The sequence below is a fragment of the Pangasianodon hypophthalmus genome, chromosome 2 (genome assembly GCF_027358585.1).
Source record: "Pangasianodon hypophthalmus isolate fPanHyp1 chromosome 2, fPanHyp1.pri, whole genome shotgun sequence".
Lineage (NCBI taxonomy): Eukaryota > Metazoa > Chordata > Actinopteri > Siluriformes > Pangasiidae > Pangasianodon > Pangasianodon hypophthalmus.
In genome coordinates this window covers 1,525,298-1,545,735 of record NC_069711.1, presented here as the reverse complement: position 1 = coordinate 1,545,735, position 20,438 = coordinate 1,525,298, and the positions used below count along the sequence as shown (strand labels likewise).

Here is a 20,438-nt window from a genome sequence, read left to right as displayed (position 1 = left end):
ACTGGCTGATAGAGTTGCTTTTCACTGGTATTTATTTGAGAGGTTTTATGGTGCACAGTCCTTCTTTTATTTTGATCCAAAGAAGTCCACAACAGGGGCGGCTTGAATAAATGGGCTAGAAGGGCGAAGCCCAGTAGTAGTAATAGCAGTAGTAGTAATAGCAGTAGTAGTAACAGCGGTAGTAGTAACAGCGGTAGTAGTAATAGCGGTAGTAGTAATAGCGGTAGTAGTACTACTAGTAGTAGCAGTAGTAGTAGTAATAGTAGTAGCAGCAGTAGTAGTAGTAGTAGTAGTAGTAATAGCTGTAGTACTAGTAGGAGTAGTAGTAATAACAGTAGTAGAAGTAGTAATAGCAGTAGTAGGAGTAGTAGTAATAGCAGTAGCAGTGGTAGTAGTAACAGCAGTAGTACTACTACTAGTAGTAGCAGTAGTAGTAGTAGTAATAGCAGTAGTAGTAATAGCGGTAGTACTAGTAATAGCAGTAGTAGTAGAAATAGTAGTAGTAGTAGCAGTGGAAGTAGTAATAGCAGTAGTAGCAATAGTAATAACGGTAGTACTACTACTAGTAGTAGCAGTAGTAATAGTAGTAGCAGCAGTATCAGTAGTAGTAGTAGTAGTAATAGCTGTAGTACTAGTAGGAGTAGTTGTAATAACAGTAGTAGAAGTAGTAGTAGCAGTAGCAGCAGTAGTAGTAGTAATAGCAGTAGTAGTTGTAGTAATAGCAGCAGTAGTAGTAGTAATAGCAGTAGTAGTTGTAGTAATAGCAGCAGTAGTAGTAGTAATAGCAGTAGTAGTAGTAATAGCAGCAGTAGTAGTAGTAATAGCAGCAGTAGTTGTAGTAATAGCAGTAGTAGAAGTAGTAGTAGCAGTAGCAGCAGTAGGAGGAGTAGTAATAGCAGCAGTAGTAGTAGTAATAGCAGCAGTAGTAGTAGTAATAGCAGTAGTAGAAGTAGTAGTAGTAGTAGCAGCAGTAGGAGGAGTAGTAGTAGCAGCAGTAGTAGTAGTAATAGCAGTAGTAGTAGTATCAATTAAACCTCAGAATATGTCGTTTTGGTTTTAACCCTAGCAGTTTAATTGTTGAGCTGTTTATAGGTATTAGATTTGATCCCTAACATCTAACATCACCTTCAGCCTCCACTGTATTTCTCTCATTCCCTCACTTTCAGTAATCACTTTATCCTGCTCAGGATACTAACATCATCATTATTATTATTATTATTATTATTATTATTATTATAAATTGAGTAAAAATCAGTGAAAAGAATTTGCAATACATAATAGAGAAACTTGGAATAAATAAAACAATAATAAAAGCTTAATTAATGAAAACAATAAAATAATATTAAGTAAAAATTAGAGAATAAAGTGCAATGTACTGTATAGAGCTTTCAAATAACACTTACAGTGCTTCATAAGGTGTTATGTATTAATATAGAATAAAACATTTACACACATAAAGACTGTAATGGCATAATGTTCTAAACCCCAGTGTCTTTATCAGATTTCCTGAAATCTGTCCAATCACAGCTTTAATCCGCTTGCTGTGTTGTTGAGCTATCAGAAGCGTTAAATCTGTTGTATGCTAGTGTGTTTACATGACCAGTTAATTAATCAGATAACTGCTGAGATTAGATACTGGTTGAATTACTGGTGTGTGTGTGTGTGTGTGTGTGTGTGTGTATCGGATGGAGTGAGACTCTAATTGAGTGGCCTGTTTGCTTTGCCTCCTGCTTGCTGAAAGATGTGAAGGATGTGCATGAGTGGAATGCTTGATTTTGGGTCACTGTAGACGGTCAGACTTCCTGATTGTTTTGTGTGTGTGTGTGTGTGTGTGAGAGAGAGGTAGAAAGAGAAAGAGAAATAAAGATGGAGTAAAATGCAGGCGGGGCTTTAAAACCAGCTTCCATAAACCATTAGGATCCATAAAGCAGAGTAGGAGCTCTCCATTTTAAAATCAGATTACACTCCAGTTTTCAAAAACCTCAGCCGATCGTCATATGGATCTGGAACGACTGATAGTTGCGTAGGTGTTTTAAACTCTCTGATATGAACTGACCCTCTGGAAGCCCCGCCCCCTTCTCTCCATCTCACATTAGTCATATCCTGTCTCGCTCTCTGTCATGGATAAATGCAGAAGTTTCAAGTTGATTAATGTGAAGTAAAACTCTATCAGTGTGTGTATACAGCTAGCATCAGTTCGCTAGATTTATTTGGGAGGACTTAGAAAAAAAAATCAACCAAAAATGGTCAAAAATGGCACATTTTCATCCAAAAGAGAAAAATGGTTGTTAATGGTTGTGAGTGAAGTGTTCAAAACACTTTTTGCTCTCTGCAGATGAGGAAATGTTCAGTACTGAGGTTTGGTGTCGATGTTCGGTACTGATGTTCGGTACTGATGTTTGGAACTGATGTTTGGAACTGAGGTTTGGTGTAGATGTTCGGTACTGATGTTTGGAACTGAGGTTTGGTGTAGATGTTCGGTACTGATGTTTGGAACTGAGGTTTGGTGTAGATGTTCGGTACTGATGTTTGGTGTAGACGTTTGGTGTAGATGTTTGATACTGATGTTTGGTGTAGATGTTCGGTACTGATGTTTGGAACTGATGTTTGGAACTGAGGTTTGGTGTAGATGTTTGGTACTGATGTTTGGTGTAGATGTTTGGTGTAGATGTTCAATACTGGTGTTTGTTACTGACGTTTGGTGTAGACGTTTGGTGTAGATGTTTGATACTGATGTTTGGTGTAGATGTTCGGTACTGATGTTCGGTACTGATGTTTGGAACTGATATTTGGAACTGAGGTTTGGTGTAGATGTTCGGTACTGATGTTTGGTGTAGATGTTTGGTGTAGATGTTCGGTACTGATGTTTGGTACTGACGTTTGGTGTAGATGTTTGGTGTGGATGTTCAATACTGGTGTTCGTTACTGACGTTTGGTGTAGATGTTCGGTACAGATGTTTGGTGTAGATGTTCGGTACAGATGTTTGGAACTGATGTTCGGTACTTATGGTCCCCCTCAGGTTGGATCGCAGTCTTGGGTGCTCTGTGGCTGCTCATTCTGGCGGATATCCAGGACTTCGAGATCATCCTGCACCGAGTGGAGTGGGCCACGCTGCTCTTCTTCGCCTCACTGTTCGTGCTCATGGAGGTACAACCGTGTTTATAAACACACCTCAGCTCGGCTTTAGTACACAGTCCTCTTACACTCTTACACCACTCTGAGACAGACAGAGAGAGAGAGAGAGAGAGAGAGAGACAGTAGAATAAAGTAGAACCCAGAGCTAATCCCATGTAAATAACTATCATGTGTAATATATATTTTTAAAAACATGATTGCCATTATAATTTTCTGCTTCCTTACCCTGTTTAATGCTTTGGCAGCAGTTATTAACTTCATAATTCATGCCAATAAAACTGTTTTTGAATTTGAGAGAGAGACAGAAATGGAGAGAGAAGGAAAGAAACAGAAAGAGAGAGGGTGACAGAAATAGAGGAGAGAGAGAAAGAGAGAGACACAAAGAGAGAGGGTGACAGAAAGAGAGACATGTGGAGACATTTATGGAGAGTGATACAGAGAAAGAGAGAGACAGAGACAGAAAGAGAAAGAAGGACACAAAGACAGAGACAGGGAGACAGAAATAGAGGAGAGACAGAAAGAGTGAGTGATGGAGAGGGAGACAGAGAGAAAGAGAGACACACAAGTTGATAAACAGAACCAAAGTAGCCTCTTTTACCTCTGTGCAGGAAACTGGAATCTTTTTTCGTAACACTTCCTGAACTTCCTGAATCCAGTTTTCGTAATGCATTATGAATGACGTTACAGTGGAAAACCACCGGTAAAGTCTGATAAGCTGGAGATACGTGTTTCTAAGTTCCCTAGAGGGAATATTTAGAGGATTTGAATAAATGATTACATATCCACTGCACTCATAAGCCTGATGCTGCTTACTGGGCTGTTTACTCTTCTCTCTTTTATCATTTATTCTGTAGGAAATACAGGAGAGCAGAGGGAATCTCCACACACACACACACACACACACACACACACACCTAAGCTGAGTTTATTAGATGAAAAACTGGGCCATCTTCTTTTTTTTTTGTGTGTGTGTGTGTGTGTGTCAGTTGTGTCTTTTTAACTCCACTGTGTTTTTTGTTTGTTTTTTAAAGGCTTTGGCGCAGTTACAGCTGATCGACTATATCGGCGCACAGACAGCGGCGTTAATTAAAGTGAGTCTGAAACCTGGATGATCTGTTGTGTAGGTGTTTGGGGAATATTGACAATACTATGTAAATGTTAAAAAATACTCATTAGTGAATAATATCGTCAGTTCAGAGCGCACACACTGGAGGACATCTGAGGAGACGCAGCTTAATCAGAGATATCTGATTAAGGACTGAATATTTCTGAATAAAGTCATGATTGAAGTTAAAGTTTCTCTGTAAGTGTAGCAGATGAGTGCTTGGTCAGCTTATCCTTCAAACTGTGGGCATGTTTTCTTTACAGGAGAGCGCATCGAATGAACAAAAACATCAGCATTATTTTATTAATTCGACTCAAAATAGTGAATTAAGCACAATAAAAAAACCACGCAGATCTTTTTAATAACGTGAATGAGGAGCTTAGCAGCTGCGTAACCTGACTCGGAATATGAGGAACTTTCTTCACATAAACATTCACGTAACTTTTGAGCGTAAGTCTCTGACTCTGAATACGACCCAGTGATAAGGACAAATTTAGGAAAACTGTGATTTTAGCTGTCAATGTCACTGATTTCCTCCAGCCACAGTCTGCTGATCCGCACCTGACAGATCTAGCTGATAGTTTATATGTTTATGAAAGCTTGTGCGTGTGTGTGTGTGTGTGTGTGTGTGTGTGTGTGTGTGTGTGGGTTTGGAGGGTCATATTACAGCTGGTGAGATTCGCTCAGGCTCGGCTGGAGATCACACTCAGATGGAGACGTCAGCTCGGGTTTAGTGCACGGTCCTTTTACACTCTGAGTAATTATTCATGACAGGTGGAGACAGAGAGAGCGAGAGAGAGACAGAGGGAGAGAGAGACAGAGGGAGAGAGAGAGATACAGACAGACAGACAGAAAGAGCGAGAGAGATGGCTAGAGAGAGACAGAAAGATATATATATATATAAAGAGAGAGCTGGAGAGAGTGACAGAAAGAGAATGATTGTTTTATAACTGTGAGGAACACAGTGAGAGATGAAGATGGGAAAACACAAAGTGCAGTGTGTGTGTGTGTGTGTGTGTGTGTGTGTGTGTTAACAGACTGTGAATGCAGTGATAATGAATGCAATGTGTGTGTGATGAACACACACACATATCTCCCACCTCAGTGCTGGCATTCAAATGCCTGTGAAGAGGGAGGATGCCACAGTGTCTGTGTGTGTGTGTGTGTGTGTGTTTGTGTGTGTGTGACAGTTCTGTTGTTATCTACTCTCTCAGGCTGTACCAGAGGGCGAGCGTCTGGCCATCGCCATCATCCTGGTCATGTGGGTCTCAGCTTTGGCTTCCTCACTCATAGACAACATTCCCTTCACTGCTACCATGGTAATGAACACACACACACACACACACACACACACACACACCCACGCTCGCCGTCTCTAAATCAAACCTAACACCTGCATAATTTGTTCCACTTTGAATAATGAGTCTGATCGCTGTACAGAAAACACATTTTAATTCATTATTATGAGACAGCAATAATTAAAAATTCTTTTTTTCATTAAAAATAACATTTTTTCATTTCGTCTGAAGACATTCGTGACGCATCATGAGTCAACTTCTACGATGATTTGACATCAGCTCGATACATAAAGCTAAATAAAACAATTCGATGATCAATACGTCCAGAATAAAGAGATGAAAGTTTTTTAACACAAACACTTAAGTACAGTGTTCATAAGGCTACATAATACCTACATAAGCCCGTTCCTGACAACTGACAGCACATTCCCAAGTGTTTTATTCCTCTTATACCACAGCAATTTGCCAGCGATTTGCAAACAATTTTTCTATTAATTAAAGAATTAATAGAAATTAATTATACAATTTATCCAACCTACATAGGGCTACATAAATCCTTAATTATAACTTTAATAGAGATTTATATACACATTATAGACATATAAATATACATTAAAACATTTAGAGACATTTATGAACATTTATAAGCCATAAACTTTTAAGATAAAGACAACTTTAGTCATTTTTGATGTCCTGGTGACATAACACCTGAGTCCAGTGACATAAAGTAGACATATGGTTGTGTTATGACGGTTTATGGGCTGACATAGAACATTCACGACCATTATGACAGCTGACACTTCGTGATGATCATGTGATGTGTCAACAACCAAAACCAAACTACATAAACCTGACATTGAGGTGCCATGACAGAAAACAATCTAGAAAAACTGTACAGTACATAAGTCTGTCATAACAATGCCATGAATTTGGTTAATGAATGAATTCCCAAATGATTAATTGTCTCTAACTGCAGCTCTGACGGTAACGCAGGATTATATCAACGAGCTCATTCTAATTTATTTAACATTTATGGAAGGAGTCTCCAGTGTCAGAGGTTAATCTGTAACTCTTCAGGCCAGAGGAGTTTACGCTTCCTTGCGGTTTGTGTTTCTGCTACCTGCTAAAACAGTTATAACAGGTTATAACAGGTATGTTATAATGCTGAAATGTAGGTAACACTTTTAATGAAGGCCAGATGCAAAGTGCATTCATAAGGCTTAATCACTGTTTATAATGCTTAATCACTGTTAAAAGAATGCATTATACTGTAAGCAGTGCTTATAGCAGATTATATCGTCTCACAACGCGCTATGCAAACTAGGGCTTGGTGATATAACGTGTTATGAACACTACTGTTAACAGTTCATAATGAGAAAGATAATAAAGATAGCTGTACAGTGTAATGGATTTTTATATATAATTATAACAAATGTGTATAATGCATTATGAATGTGTTCATAGTTAGAACAGTGAGCTGCTGATATTTAACAAACTTTAACTTCTGTTTCCTTTACTCATGTCTTCTCCTTCGGTTTTTCTTTGACTGTTTTATCTTTTCTGTCTTCCTGTTTTCTTTCTTATTTATTTATTTATTTATTTGTTTCTCTGATCTATTTTTCATTTCTTATCTTTCCCTGTCCTTGTAAACAAACCCGAAACACTGTTGTCTATTTACAGTACAATTCTGCCGGTAATAGAACGACATTGATTTTGCAGATTCTCATCAAGTTATAAGGGAATAAAAAAAAAAACACGTTTGCTTTTTTTTTTTTGTCCCACTGCCTCCTCCTGCTTTGTCGTTCTGCAGGTTTCAGTCGTTTGACACGTCGCAGAGTGTGTTTGGATTAAATATGTGATATCTAATTAGTTTCACAATCAGTGTGTGTACAGCGCTGTGTGGGCAATTAACTTCTGTTGTGTGAGAACACATCATAAAACGGAGAGTTTACTTTCACACGCTTTTCTGATGCTGTTTTGTTTTTGACAAAGTTACTCGGGCAGAAAATTCAACTTCTATTGCTTATAATAATAATAATAATAATAATAATAATAATAATAATGATGATGATAATGATGATGATGATGATAGTAAGAAATTTACCAACGATTACACTTTTAAATGTATTATAGAATGACATGCCATATCCACGTTTTTATCCATTTATAGTTACATTTAATGTTGTGAAATGTCACTTATAACAGCTATAAAAAGCGTTAAGGATAAAAAGCTACATAAATGCTTTATAACAACTTACATAAACTTTTATGAAGGGTTATTGCAATGGGCGTAAGATTGAGGTCAAGTTGTCATAAACCTACATAAAGATTTGTAAAGGGTTATTCCAACAGGTGTAAGCTGTCATAAGAAAGAGGGCTGCTCTTTTTTTAAACACGAGTTAAGACATAGCACCTGGTAAGTTAATTTTTGGGTAATTCTGTGTCATTAGACCTCAGTATTGACTAATGAACTGTTTATGACAGCTTATGCCTTTTGGTTTTAATATATATATATGTAAGTTTCTGTCAAACTGACCTCAATATTGACAAATGTCCACTTTATGTACACTTAGACCTGTAGAAATAAGCATTTATAAATATTTAAGTAGGTTTATGTCAGTACTGACTAATGTACTGTTTATGACAGCTTATGCCTTTTGCAACAAGCTTTTAATATATATTTATATAGGTTTCTGTAAATCTGACTGCAATATTGACAAATGTCCTCTTTATGTCCACTTATACCTGTTGAAATAAGCATTTATAAAAAACAACAACTTATGCCTGTTGAAATTATGTTTTATAAATATTTATGTAGGTTTATGTCACCATGATCTCATTACTGACACAAACATTCTTTATGATACCTTATGCCTGTTGGAATAACCCTTTATAAATATTTATGGAGGTTTATTTCAACTTGACCTTAAAAGTCCTCTTCATGACAGGTAACACCTGTTGAAATATGCTTGTATAAATATTTATGAATATTTATATCACTTGTCGTAAACGGCTTATGTAGGTGTCATGTGACTTTATGAAAATTTATCAGAAGTGTAGTGTTCCCTTTGGATTTTCTTTCTCCTCTTCAGTTCTGGACAGGATTGGCAGTATTGCGGGATTTTTTATCCTTCTTTTTCTCCACTAGGCCTCATAGGCAACATAATGAGTCCCTAAAATAAGATCATTATCAAACATGCGGTTAGAAATAGATAAATAGAGTTATGACATAGCATTAAGTGTGTGTAATAGCAGTGAAAGGGGTTTCCATGTCAGGTTTGAGGGCTTGCTCACTATTTCCAGATGGAATTTGAATAGATATTTATGTTCCACAGGAAAGATAAAACTGCTATTTTCTTGTCAGCTCAATTGGAAGGTTGCTCAGGATCTTTGGGCCCTCCCTCTCCACGCTGGCTGCGGCATGGCTGAATGAGCCGGGTGGAAAATGTAGTAAAAAATGTAATTGCGATTGTGCTGTGTAATTTATTCAAACCCGTCACAGCTGAGGCTGACGAGAGCGTTCCTGCAAAACACACAATGGGACTGAATATTGAACTGAAATTGAAAGCTAGGACTTATTCCGAAGGTGGAACTCTCTTGAAGAATATGTGACGATTGGACTATTGAAGCCACAATGTGATTTAATAGATTTAAAACTGGTGGGCCCCGAGAGCTGTAACTACAGGATAGCATTCTCTGCATCTCGTCATAATCTTACTGTGTGTAGAGGGTCTTTATCCTACACACCAGACTGCATTTGTCAACAATAAACCCCTTTCACTTTAAATAGAACTGCACTGGTTTGTTGCCTGCTATATATTTAGCCTGAAAAAGCATGTTAAACAAGCTAAAGTAAATATTTGGATATGGGAACTGCGAAGAGGGAATCACGGCTTACAGCTAGCTGTTACAAGACACTTATTCGTGGGGTTATACTGCACAGAATGATAGAATCCAAATAATTGACGTTATAATAGTTTATATCCTTATATGCAACAATTTAAACCAATAGACATGATTATTAGAGATGCTGCTGATGTGGATCTTTGAGTCCAAGTTAAGCCTCAAGCTATTTACCCTCAAGTCCATATCTTGGTTTGCAATCGATATAGAAAATACTGTGTATGATACAGAGTTCTAATCAACCCAATTACTGTTAATCTCCTCCTTCAAATCAAGGTCAATTCTACTCCATGTTGAGTCACTTACTCTGAAATCAAAGGGTGGTCTCAAGTCACTAACCCCTGAGGTCAAGTTGAGCCTCAAATCACTTAACCTCAAGTCAAATCTCTCTCAAATAAAACTCGATTCTTAAGCCGCTCACCCTCAAGTCAAAGAAGAGACTAAAGTCACCTACCCTCAAAGTCAGTCTGAGGTGAGTCTCAAGTCACTTACCTTTAAATAGAACCTGAACCCCAAGTCACCCTCCATTCAGATAGAGCTTCAGGTAACTTAAGGCACTTACACTGTAATCCAATTTGAGTCTTAAGTCTCCTATCCTTGAGTTGAACCTCAAGTCACCCCCCATTCAGATCGAGTCTCAGGTCACTTACCCTCAAGTCAGAGTTGAGCCTCAAGTCACTTTCTTTGAAATCCAAGTTGATTCTTAAGTCACCTACCCTTGAGCCTCCAGTCACTTACCTTCAAGTCAAAGTTGAGTCTGAAGTCACTTATCTTCAAGTCAAGTCTCAGGTCACAAACTCCTAAAAAGCAGGTCCAGAAAGCACATCCATAGAGAGACAGAAGCAAAGATGATAAAAATCTAACAGCAGAAACTGTGATTTGATCAAGTCACCATTCAAGTCCCAAATTACCACAAATGAAGTCCAAGGCATCAGATAATGTGCTATACATAGTATAATTGTATTAGAGTATTGGACCATTTTTGCCATTAAAATGTGTCTAAAGACAAATGTTATGTATAATACAGTGTTGAGGTCAACATATTTACACTTGCTTTCAAACTCAAGTCATTTCTCAAAAGTCTAAGCTGAGTCTCAAGACTTACCCCAGAATTTCAAGTCACCCTCAAGTCCATGTCGAGCCTCGTCGAGTCATTTCGAATCACTTACCCTCAAGTTAAAATTGAGTCTCACATCAAAGTCATGTGTCAAATAACTAACCTTCAAGTCCAAGTTGAATCTCAAGTCACTTAGCCTTGAGGTCAAGTCACGTAACAAGGCGTTTACCCTTGACTCTTCATTCACCTTTCAGTGTTTCATCTCAAGAAACTAATATTGAGTCTAGGTTGAGTCCAAAGTTACTTGAGTCCAAGTCATTTCTCAAGCCACATACTCTCAGGTCTAATTTGAGTCTCAAGTCAATTACCCAAAAGTCCAAGTCTGATTTTTTTTTTTTTAGTTTGTAGAAATTCTACAGCTATTTGTTTACCCTTTGTTTAGCACCCTTTGTTTAGCTCTCTTAAAAATAGGCATTACATTTACAAAAATCTGGGTCTAAATCTCAGCTGTCAAGTCACTTACTCTCAAGTGAAAATTGGGTCTCAAGTTAGTTACCTTTGAGTCCAAATCCTCTGTCTTAAATCTTAAGTCACTTAGCGTCAAGGTCAAATCTCAAGTCACTTAGCCTTCGAGGTCAAGTCTCAAGTCACTTAGCCTTCGGGGTCAATCTCAGGTAACTTAGCCTTGAGTCTCACTAAGTTATACTTGAGTCTATTTTGCCCATGTTAAAGACCCTGATCACAAAATCAGGATGTTTTTCCTGGTGCTATTTTTAGTAAATCAGCGCTTCAGGATTTGAACTCGAGCTGAGACAGGTCTGTCTTGGCTGAGATGCTGTTACTGTATGTGGTTGCAAACGAACCATATTTTCATCTCCATCCAATTTTCCCGATGCTGTGATTCATGCAGCGTGTCTGTTAGGGTGAATAAAAATAGATAAATGCAGTGTTGCTTTTTATTGATTTTCTTTCCTCCCCTGAGCCGTGCTGTACAGAAATATGACTCAATCTGTTAACAGCAAGGTTCTTGACAGTCACAAAGCCTCAGTCAAAAATGCTCAAATGAAAAGACGGCATTTAAATGAAAAGCTTAAATGAAGCATGTAGCATTGTCCATGACCTGCATCTAAGTTCATATCGGGTTCGTTTCAGGTTCTGTGGTATTGTCTGTAGTGTTGCAAATGAACTGTCTGTTGTCTATTTAACATAACAGATTCCAGTGCTGATCAACCTGAGCCAGGACGACGACGTGAACCTGCCGGTGAAACCTCTCATATTCGCTTTGGCCATGGGAGCATGTTTAGGAGGTGAGTTACATTTCCAGTGTTTTTCATCATATACTAAAAAAAAAAAAAAAGAGACATTAAAACATCAAAACCCTGAAAATCACAGACAGAGTTGGAATGAAGAATTTCCTTTGTTATTTAAAGATAAATTTGGGAACACTGTCTATAAATCATTATAACTTACGCTTATAATTCTTCGTCAGTTGGTAATGATTTGAAGCATTTATGGTTCTAATAATGTCACTATTCGTGATAACGTTTATACCAGTGCTTACAAGGAACCTACAAAGAATTATAAGCACAGTTCTAATGATTTATGGACATGAGATGTGGTAGTCTTAGCTCTGATTTGTGATGTAGTACAGAGTATCCAAGGTGGAGTGATGAAGTGTGTACTTTGTGCTAATTCTGTTGGAAGTGTGTGACTCAAGGTCGTCTCAGAACATTGTGTGTGTGTGTGTGCCGTGAAGGGGAGTAGTGTGAGTGTTAGTGTGTGTGTGTGTTTGTGTGTGTGTGTGTGTGTGTGAGAGTGTGACAGCACTCCGGTCTAATAGGAGGAGGTGTGTTATTGATCGAGGTGATGCTGTGACAGGAGTCGGGTTCTGTTGTGTGAACGTATCGCATTGAGCTCGGTTTCTACAGGACCGAAAAAAGCACATCCTTACACAGAGTTATTATCATGTCACCGTGTTCCAGGTCCGAGTCGCCCTTACAGAACAGTCACAACTGAATAATCACACGATGCACATGGGAATTTTACACTTTTTATTTCATTTCCCTACATTTATTTATATTTGATTCATTTATTTTCATGTTTTTTTAAGTGATTTCTTTTACTTTTACATGATTTAATTTTTTCCCACATATGAATACATATGATTCATTTATCTTCACACGTGATTCTTTCACATGATTCACTATTTTCAAATGTGATTCTTTCAAAATTCATTATTTTCATGGTTTGATTCTTTCACATGATTCATTTATTTTCACAATATGATTCTTTCACATGATTCACTATTTTCAAACGTGATTCTTTCAAAATTCATTATTTTCATGGTTTGATTCTTTCACATGATTCATTTATTTTCACATTGGATTCTTTCATGATTCATTATTTTCACAATATGATTCTTTCACATGATTCATTTATTTTCACATTTGATTCTTTCACATGATTCATTTATTTTCACATTTGATTCTTTCACATAATTCATTTATTTTCATGTGACTTCTTTCCACATGATCTTTTACATGATTCATTTTTTTGTGTGATTTTTTTAATGTTTTTTTAAAAAAATTATTTACCCATGTGATTTTTTTCCCCACATGATTAATTTATTTTGACACGTGATCACATATCATTTAGATGATGTCACATATGATTACTTGCATTCACGTGTTCAGGTTTTCCTCACATAATCAGATGTGACATTAAGAGATTTTTCTGTAAGGGCCGACTCGCAACCAAACAGCATATCCAGTCCAGGACAGATAAAGTGTACACATTTTGAGAAAATCTAGTGTAACTTATTACAGTACTACATCATCTTTTTTTACAGTTTAAAATCTGATGATGTGTTTGGTTTATTTTCACTGATCAGGTCTTTAAGTTCAGACCAACACACTCCTCATGTCTGACTCGGAGCCCGAGCGGGGATTTTCCCGTCCCTCATTTCTGTAAATCACAAATGGAGCTCGGTCTATTTCTCATTTATTTCCAAAATAGCTCCACGGCGCACAGGTATTGACGAAGAAGCAGCATGTCGTCTTCATCAGAAAGCAATCGTGTCTGAAGTGGAGACAGGAGTAGCTCTCTGTAGCACGCATCACCAAGACAAAACGAAACAGAGTTTAGAAAAAAAACTTAAAAGTGTTTTTTACTACTGAAAGTCATTTCACTTACATTTTCACGTTTATCCACCAGAGCGCTTTGATTTGGAAAATGTTAGAGTATTTCAGTGACTGAAGGTGTTGATTAATTTTCTATAACAGCTGCTCTGACAGTAGTGCAGGTTTATATTAATGCACTCATTGTAATACGTTATCGTTTCCATAGTAACAGCTAGAGATGGTGCGATACCAATGAAACCTTGAGTAGCAGCTGATGCTGATACCCATCCGATATTTTTTCGCCAAAATTAGCTTCAAATTTAGTCTTTAATCTGAAGTTACTTAAAAAATACAGGAAAAAAAATACACTGCTAAAATAACAACTTGCATAAAACTGCAGTTTTTTTATTCAGTTAAACTCTTTCACACTAAAATCACACACTGGGTTACGATGTAGTCTAGGGCTTCGGATAATAACGGAACAAGTGTTACGGGAAAATGTCACAGAATAATGAATGCTGGTCAATATAAATATAATAAAGTATATTAAAGTTTAAAGTGTAAATATAACAAAAAAAATCAATCCTAACAAATAATACAGTTCCAAAAAATTTCAGATCTTTTACAAATCTAAATCCAAGCTGTTTCTTTTGTAACAGGATCAGAACAAATTCATTCTTCTTTTTTCCGATATCCAATCCATCAGTTTTGCTGCTATCGGCCCGATAACGATCCTGGGCCATCGGATCAGCGCCGTCTCTAGTAACAGCTCATTGAGTCTCCAGTGTCAGAGGTCAAGCTGGAGTTTATCTATAGGATCTACAGGAGTTTACGCTTCTTCACGGTTTCTCAGTAACAAGACAAGCTGTGTTTAGATAAAAAAAAAGAGAGGCTGATGAGGGAACAACTGTTTTAGCTGCTATAAAGTAAGCGAGAACAGGAACAGAAACGTTAAAGGCAACTCTAAATGGACAAAAAGTATAAGGTGTCGTTCTTTAATAAATAAAAAATGGTACTCGTTAGCAATTTGCTGTGGTGTAAGAGGAATTAAACACTATGGAAAGTGGAAAATAATCAACTCCGGGCTGCTAACGGTAACTCCGCTTCAACCACGCCCCCAAATGATTTACTTTTTTTTATACAGTATGTCTTCTTATTAGCTTTATTCAGGTGTCTTGTGAGTTCATTAATTCTAATTTCCTAATATCCTAATTCATTTTTAATTAACTCCTGTTTTCACTCAGAATCGAGAATTCAGCAGTGCTGTGATATAATCATCGTTAATTGTTTATTTATTTATTTTTTGCAGGTAACGGGACACTGATCGGTGCGTCGGCGAACGTGGTGTGTGCTGGAATCGCAGAACAGCACGGATACGGATTTTCTTTCATGGAATTCTTCAGGTAGCAGCATTTAAACCTTTTGTATAATCTGTATTTAGATTTAAATAGATTTATTTAAATCTACGCTGCAGGTTGTAAGGAATCCCACAGCTGTCGTTAGACTTCAACGTCCTCACACTAGGTTTAAAACAGGACCTGGTTGTACATTTCACTCACGTTCGCTGTGCAGGTTCTGCGGAGAATCAGAGGAATGTTGTAAATCACGATGCAAATGAAATTCATGCCAATCAACTCAAACTCAATATATAAGCCGGAAAAATAAAAATAAAAGCCTCTCAATCTGCCTGTAATTTTGCGACGTGACAGATCTGGTTTCAGAGTGGGACTCTTGTGCTAGACTCCATGTTCAACTCCAGATCAACAAATACTTTTGAATGTTAAGAAGAAAAAAAAAAAAAATAAATAAAATCAACCCACTGATTAGCTCTTGAGAAAGTGTTGCTGAGAGGCTGGCAGAGATATTCACCATCTCATCTCGGGTTTTTTTTTGGTTTTGTTTTGTTTTTTTGGCTCCCCGCGAGCTGCCACCTGCTTGATGAAAGTGTGTTCCAAGCTAATGCCGAAGCTTCCCGGTGTCTGGCGCTTTCCCAGCTGGAAGCACGGCAGTGGTCAATAGTGAAAAGAGGAATCTGAATGCCTGTCTGATTGAGCTGTAAAAATCCTATGATGGGAGAATGTGGTGTGTGTTTATATGTGTGTGTATGTGTGTGTGTGTGTGTGTGTGTGTGGTTGATTCCTTGTGTGCTGAATTGGAAGGAAGTATCCCGGGGAATAACTGGGTAATAATGTAAGGAATAAACCAATGTGTGTGGTGCTGTTATAGGAAAATAATCAACAGCGTGCCGGTGTGATGAAGCGAAATCACCGTTGCCACCCTGAAGTTGATTATTTTCCTACAACGGCACACCTCCTCTTATACCACAGCAGTTTTTCAACAAATATTATCATTTTTTTTAATTACTAAAGAATGACACATCATGCATTTGAAACATTTTTAATTATATTTAATGTTCTGTTAGTGGAAGTTAGTTCCTGCTATCCTGTTTGTATCCTGGGATCATGGGTAAACGTAGCGGTCCTCGAACAAGCTAACTACACGTGCATAGCTTCGAATGCTGATTGGTTGGCTGGGAGGCGGGTCTGATTGCGTACACGGAAACGGCTTGATGAGACGTTGTGAGATTTCGTCAGTGTGGTTAATCACATTCTCATTAATATTGTCTAATTCAGAGTAAAACTTCCGATCAGACCAATCAGAAGGCTTTTTATTCGTTCTCTGAAACAATCCGAACTCTTCTTATTCAGCAGCGGCGTTATTGGTGTAAATCCATCATCACTGTACTGAACAACATATGAACCATTCTCAACCTTAAGAGTACAGATCAAGTTAAAAAAAAAAGATATAAAGCGTTAATTATACATTTCTTCAATTTATACGTTTGTTTAAAACAATACCATTTGGGGGAAATGGACCGAATATAATATCTCCTAATTGAAACAAAATGCTAAGAAGAAATATTTCAATATTTCAATATAGAGATAGAGATGATCAGTAATTAAATCAGAGAGATAAATAGAAAGTAAAACTGAGTGTTTTCCAGGTTGGATAACTTGCTTGCTTATTTTCAGGATTTAGAGTTTACAGGCTTTCCCATTTAAACCTCACTGAAACTTACTCCAAATCATTTTCCGATTAGGAGACATGTTACAGCGCTCTTCCCTTTTTAACACCCAGAACCCCATCAGACATTTCAGTCAAATTGATTTAAACTGTACTGCTACTTAGCATCTTTTTTACACCCAAAATATTTACCCAGTGTTTCGTTTTTCAGCCTCGTGTGCTTTGATTAATGATTAATAGCTCCAGCGTTTTGTTGTACTTTAGTGAAAGTGTTTCGGAGACCGTAACCAGATACTTTACAACCACCTGAATAACAACATTCGCTCTCGTTGTCTGTTTTCTTCCTGTTTACCACAAACTGTTAAACGCTTACATTGCTCTCTGTAGAATTTCATGGCTTTAAGCGAGTCGAGTCTTGACCCATCACCTCCTGATGCATAGGATCTCGATTGTCTCATTTGTTGTATAATTAGTTTTCCAGAAATGACCTTGTGTCTGAGTTCCAATCCATTTCCTCGGCTGTCATTTCTTCCTGTATTTCCTCGTGTTAATGCACTTTTTTTTCGCCGCAGAGTGATGACCTCAAGACTGTAAGAAATAAAAAAAAGCACTGATGCATGACAGGGTTCAGAGAATCCAGACGGAAAGTCAGAGTTCGCTCAAACACACTGCAAACAGCAGCGTTATCCAACATCTGTACGTCAAAAGCACTGAAGTTAATGAATGCTGATCTGAAGTGCTCAGTTCCTCAGTGTCTCAGTGTAAAGTCATGCAGGCCACTTTTATAATTCAGCCATTCTTCTGATTCCTAGATTTTCCACATTTATACTTCTGACGATTACAGAGACACTGATGCTATTTTTTTCAGTCGGAGAACGAGTAGATGTTTCTTGGTGGCTGCAGATTCCAATACTGATACCAAAATTAGTAAACTACTCAGTATTAATCATCACGAGACGTTTTATTTAGCTCTGATTACATTTCACCAGTTTAAATAGCAGCAACGTGTGTGTTCACGTGTTTACGCTACTAGACTTGTTCTTTACAACATCAGCGAGTTGATTTGAATAAAAATGAAGTGCATTAGCTAGCTACATGAATTACCCAGGGGTGGAAAATATTTGAGTAAATGTACTTTTTTCGGGGTATTTTTACTTTATTTAAGTACTTCTGAGATTTGATACTTGTACTTAATTACATTTCCAAGAACGTTTTAGTCCTTGCGTCTATTTAGACTTTCAAAATTCCAAATAAAAAATTATTGGCTCTCATCCAGCCAATGACTTTTTTTCGCTTTATGTCAGTAGAATGGGCTCCTGTGCATTTTATTTATATTTCAGTTGAAAGCATCCAATCAGGTTCATCAATGTAGAAAGAAATATCAGGAATCATACTAATTTGTCATCTCTAATGACCTTCTGATACAGGGTTACCAGGGTTTTCATGTTTTTAACACCAAATTTGGGCTAGTTTTGGGACAAGGTTGCAGGTGGAAGTCTTTGGGTGGTGTTTTTTTTAAGGTGTAGTTTATAAATAATCGACGTTCACCAAGATCTTGTTTTAAAGTAAATAATTGGAATAAAATCTGATTTAAGCAAAAACGTACTGTACATATGCTATGGCAAACAAAGGGAAAGCGTAAGTGCAGACAGTATGTGTGCGATGTATAGAAGCATTTCTGTTGTAAGATTAGGAGAGGGAAAAGAGGGATTATGAAGTGGATAATAGCTGTAGCAGGCGATGATAAAAATGTGCTGCAGAGACTGCGAATCAGAAATGCGTGCGCACCACGGTGATCGTGTTTTTTGTTTCCCATGACAAGACTGAGGAAAAGGGGGGAAAAAAATGCATGAACACTTTTCTGCATTGTCCAAAATTTAAGTCTAGTTTCAGGTCTTTTGGTGTGAGATGTAGCTGGGGTGAAGCTTTTGCTGAAACCTGGCAACCCTGTCCGCATGCTACACAGTGTGTGTGTGTGTGTTTGTAGATGGATAATCCACCAGACTCCAGTGTGGAACTTGAGGATGAGCGCCCCTGGCCCTACCTCAGGAAAATAGTTCCATATGCTGGAGTAGGCATGAACTCTATCTAATTTGAAGAAGCATACTAAAGTAAAATTTGCTAATTTACTAATTTGGTATCTGTGAATCCCGACTCAATATCCACATGCAGAATAGTGGAGAAGCTTTTCAGAGCTAAAGTAGACCGGGGGTTGCGATGGTGACTGGATGGCTGTGACTTCCTAAGGGATTTTTTTTTTTGTATTCTTTATTTAGCAGCACTTGCAAAAACAAAAATGGAGGCAGCAGATGTTGGGATAATTGCTCATTCATCATTAACCTCCCTCTCTGTCTCGTCCCCTCAATTACAGAGCAGAGAACCCAGGCCGTGGTTATCAGTGGTGTTTAGACTGTAAGCTTTTGGAAATAATGTAGTGCATCAGAAATGGAGCTGAATTTATGCAGACGATAACGTGAGCTCTCGATGGAATTTGCTCTTGAGGGTTGTGATAAATAGCTGGTTCTTAAGGGTTGGCCATAATTGGCTCTCGTTGGTGTGTAAGTGGGAAGTGTTGGGATGGAGTCGAGAGGAACGGGGCCTTGGTCAGGATGTAGTGATGCCATGTGGGACGCTGGCCTGGTGTCAGAATAACAAGACTGCTAAATAAGAAGCTTGGCTGGTGTACTAGTGAATATGGATAAGAAACTGTGAAGTATTTTATTTTTTTAAATTATTGTCGTATATACTCGCAATAATATTGTTATTCAGCAAATGTATATTGGCAGGTCATACACAAACATTAATATAATAATTATTAGCTTTAAAAAGTAATAATTGTTAGTAGCTGGAGTGCTCGCAGGGCTGCATCCCTTATTTATACATCTATAATCATGACGCTTTCATCTTTGGCATCCACTTAAGATTAATTTTTGTGTTTTAACGTAGATTATTTATCAATTGTTGTAAGAAAAATGCAATTTATTTAGGGTTGAAAGGACTTGTGTTTGTCTCCACCTGGTATCCCAACTAGGCGATATGACAATAAAATATCATTATCTTGTGATAAATTATGTCATGATACACTTTTCTATTTCTAACATATTGTAGATTTTGTGATGTGTATATATATATATATATATATATATATATATATATATATATATATATATATATATATATATATATATATTATAAATGCTCTATAAATTTAAACAATAACAAATTAAAACTCTTTATGCAGATTTGATAAAGTCTTATTTTTTAAATCTTTCATTTACCCTTTTTTTTTTTTAAACATATATATCTATATATATATATATATATATATATATATAACATTTATTTTTTAAATGTAAACTACTATTTTTTTGGTAGTTTGTTAGGTAGCCTACATATTGTGTATCATAGAAATGTCTTGAAATATCGTGCTAACATTTTTTTAATTATATTGCTCCAGCTCTTAGTTGTGGTTTTAGTAGTGTGTTGGAAATAAAACATGACAGGCCATGGTACTGTAGGCAAATAATCACTTTCTGAAAAGTTTTATTCCTGAAAAGTATCGAAGAACAATACAATGTACTTTTTATACATTTATAGCTACATTTAACGTCCATGAATCCTGTTCTCGCTTACGTTATAGCAGCTATAAACAGTCATTCCTTCACCAGACTCTCTTTTTCTGTCTCTTGAAGTTAATAAAACAAACAAACAAACAAACAAACAAAAATACGCAGCTTGTCATGTAACCGAGAAACCACAAAGAAGCGTAAACTCCTTTGTCCTGAGGATGTCAGAA

At 37.2% G+C, this 20,438-nt stretch overlaps 1 protein-coding gene across 1 annotated transcript in view; it reads left to right on the top strand.

Annotated features, from left to right (window-relative positions):
* The window catches only part of oca2 (oculocutaneous albinism II), a 97,792-nt gene that overhangs the window by 63,606 nt on the left and 13,748 nt on the right, over nucleotides 1-20,438 (top strand). The window contains exons 19-23 of the mRNA XM_034298272.2: nucleotides 3,021-3,148; nucleotides 4,168-4,227; nucleotides 5,456-5,560; nucleotides 11,713-11,806; nucleotides 14,928-15,021. Of these exons, the coding sequence (XP_034154163.2) occupies nucleotides 3,021-3,148; nucleotides 4,168-4,227; nucleotides 5,456-5,560; nucleotides 11,713-11,806; nucleotides 14,928-15,021 (481 nt within the window). The remainder of the gene's footprint in view (nucleotides 1-3,020; nucleotides 3,149-4,167; nucleotides 4,228-5,455; nucleotides 5,561-11,712; nucleotides 11,807-14,927; nucleotides 15,022-20,438) is intronic.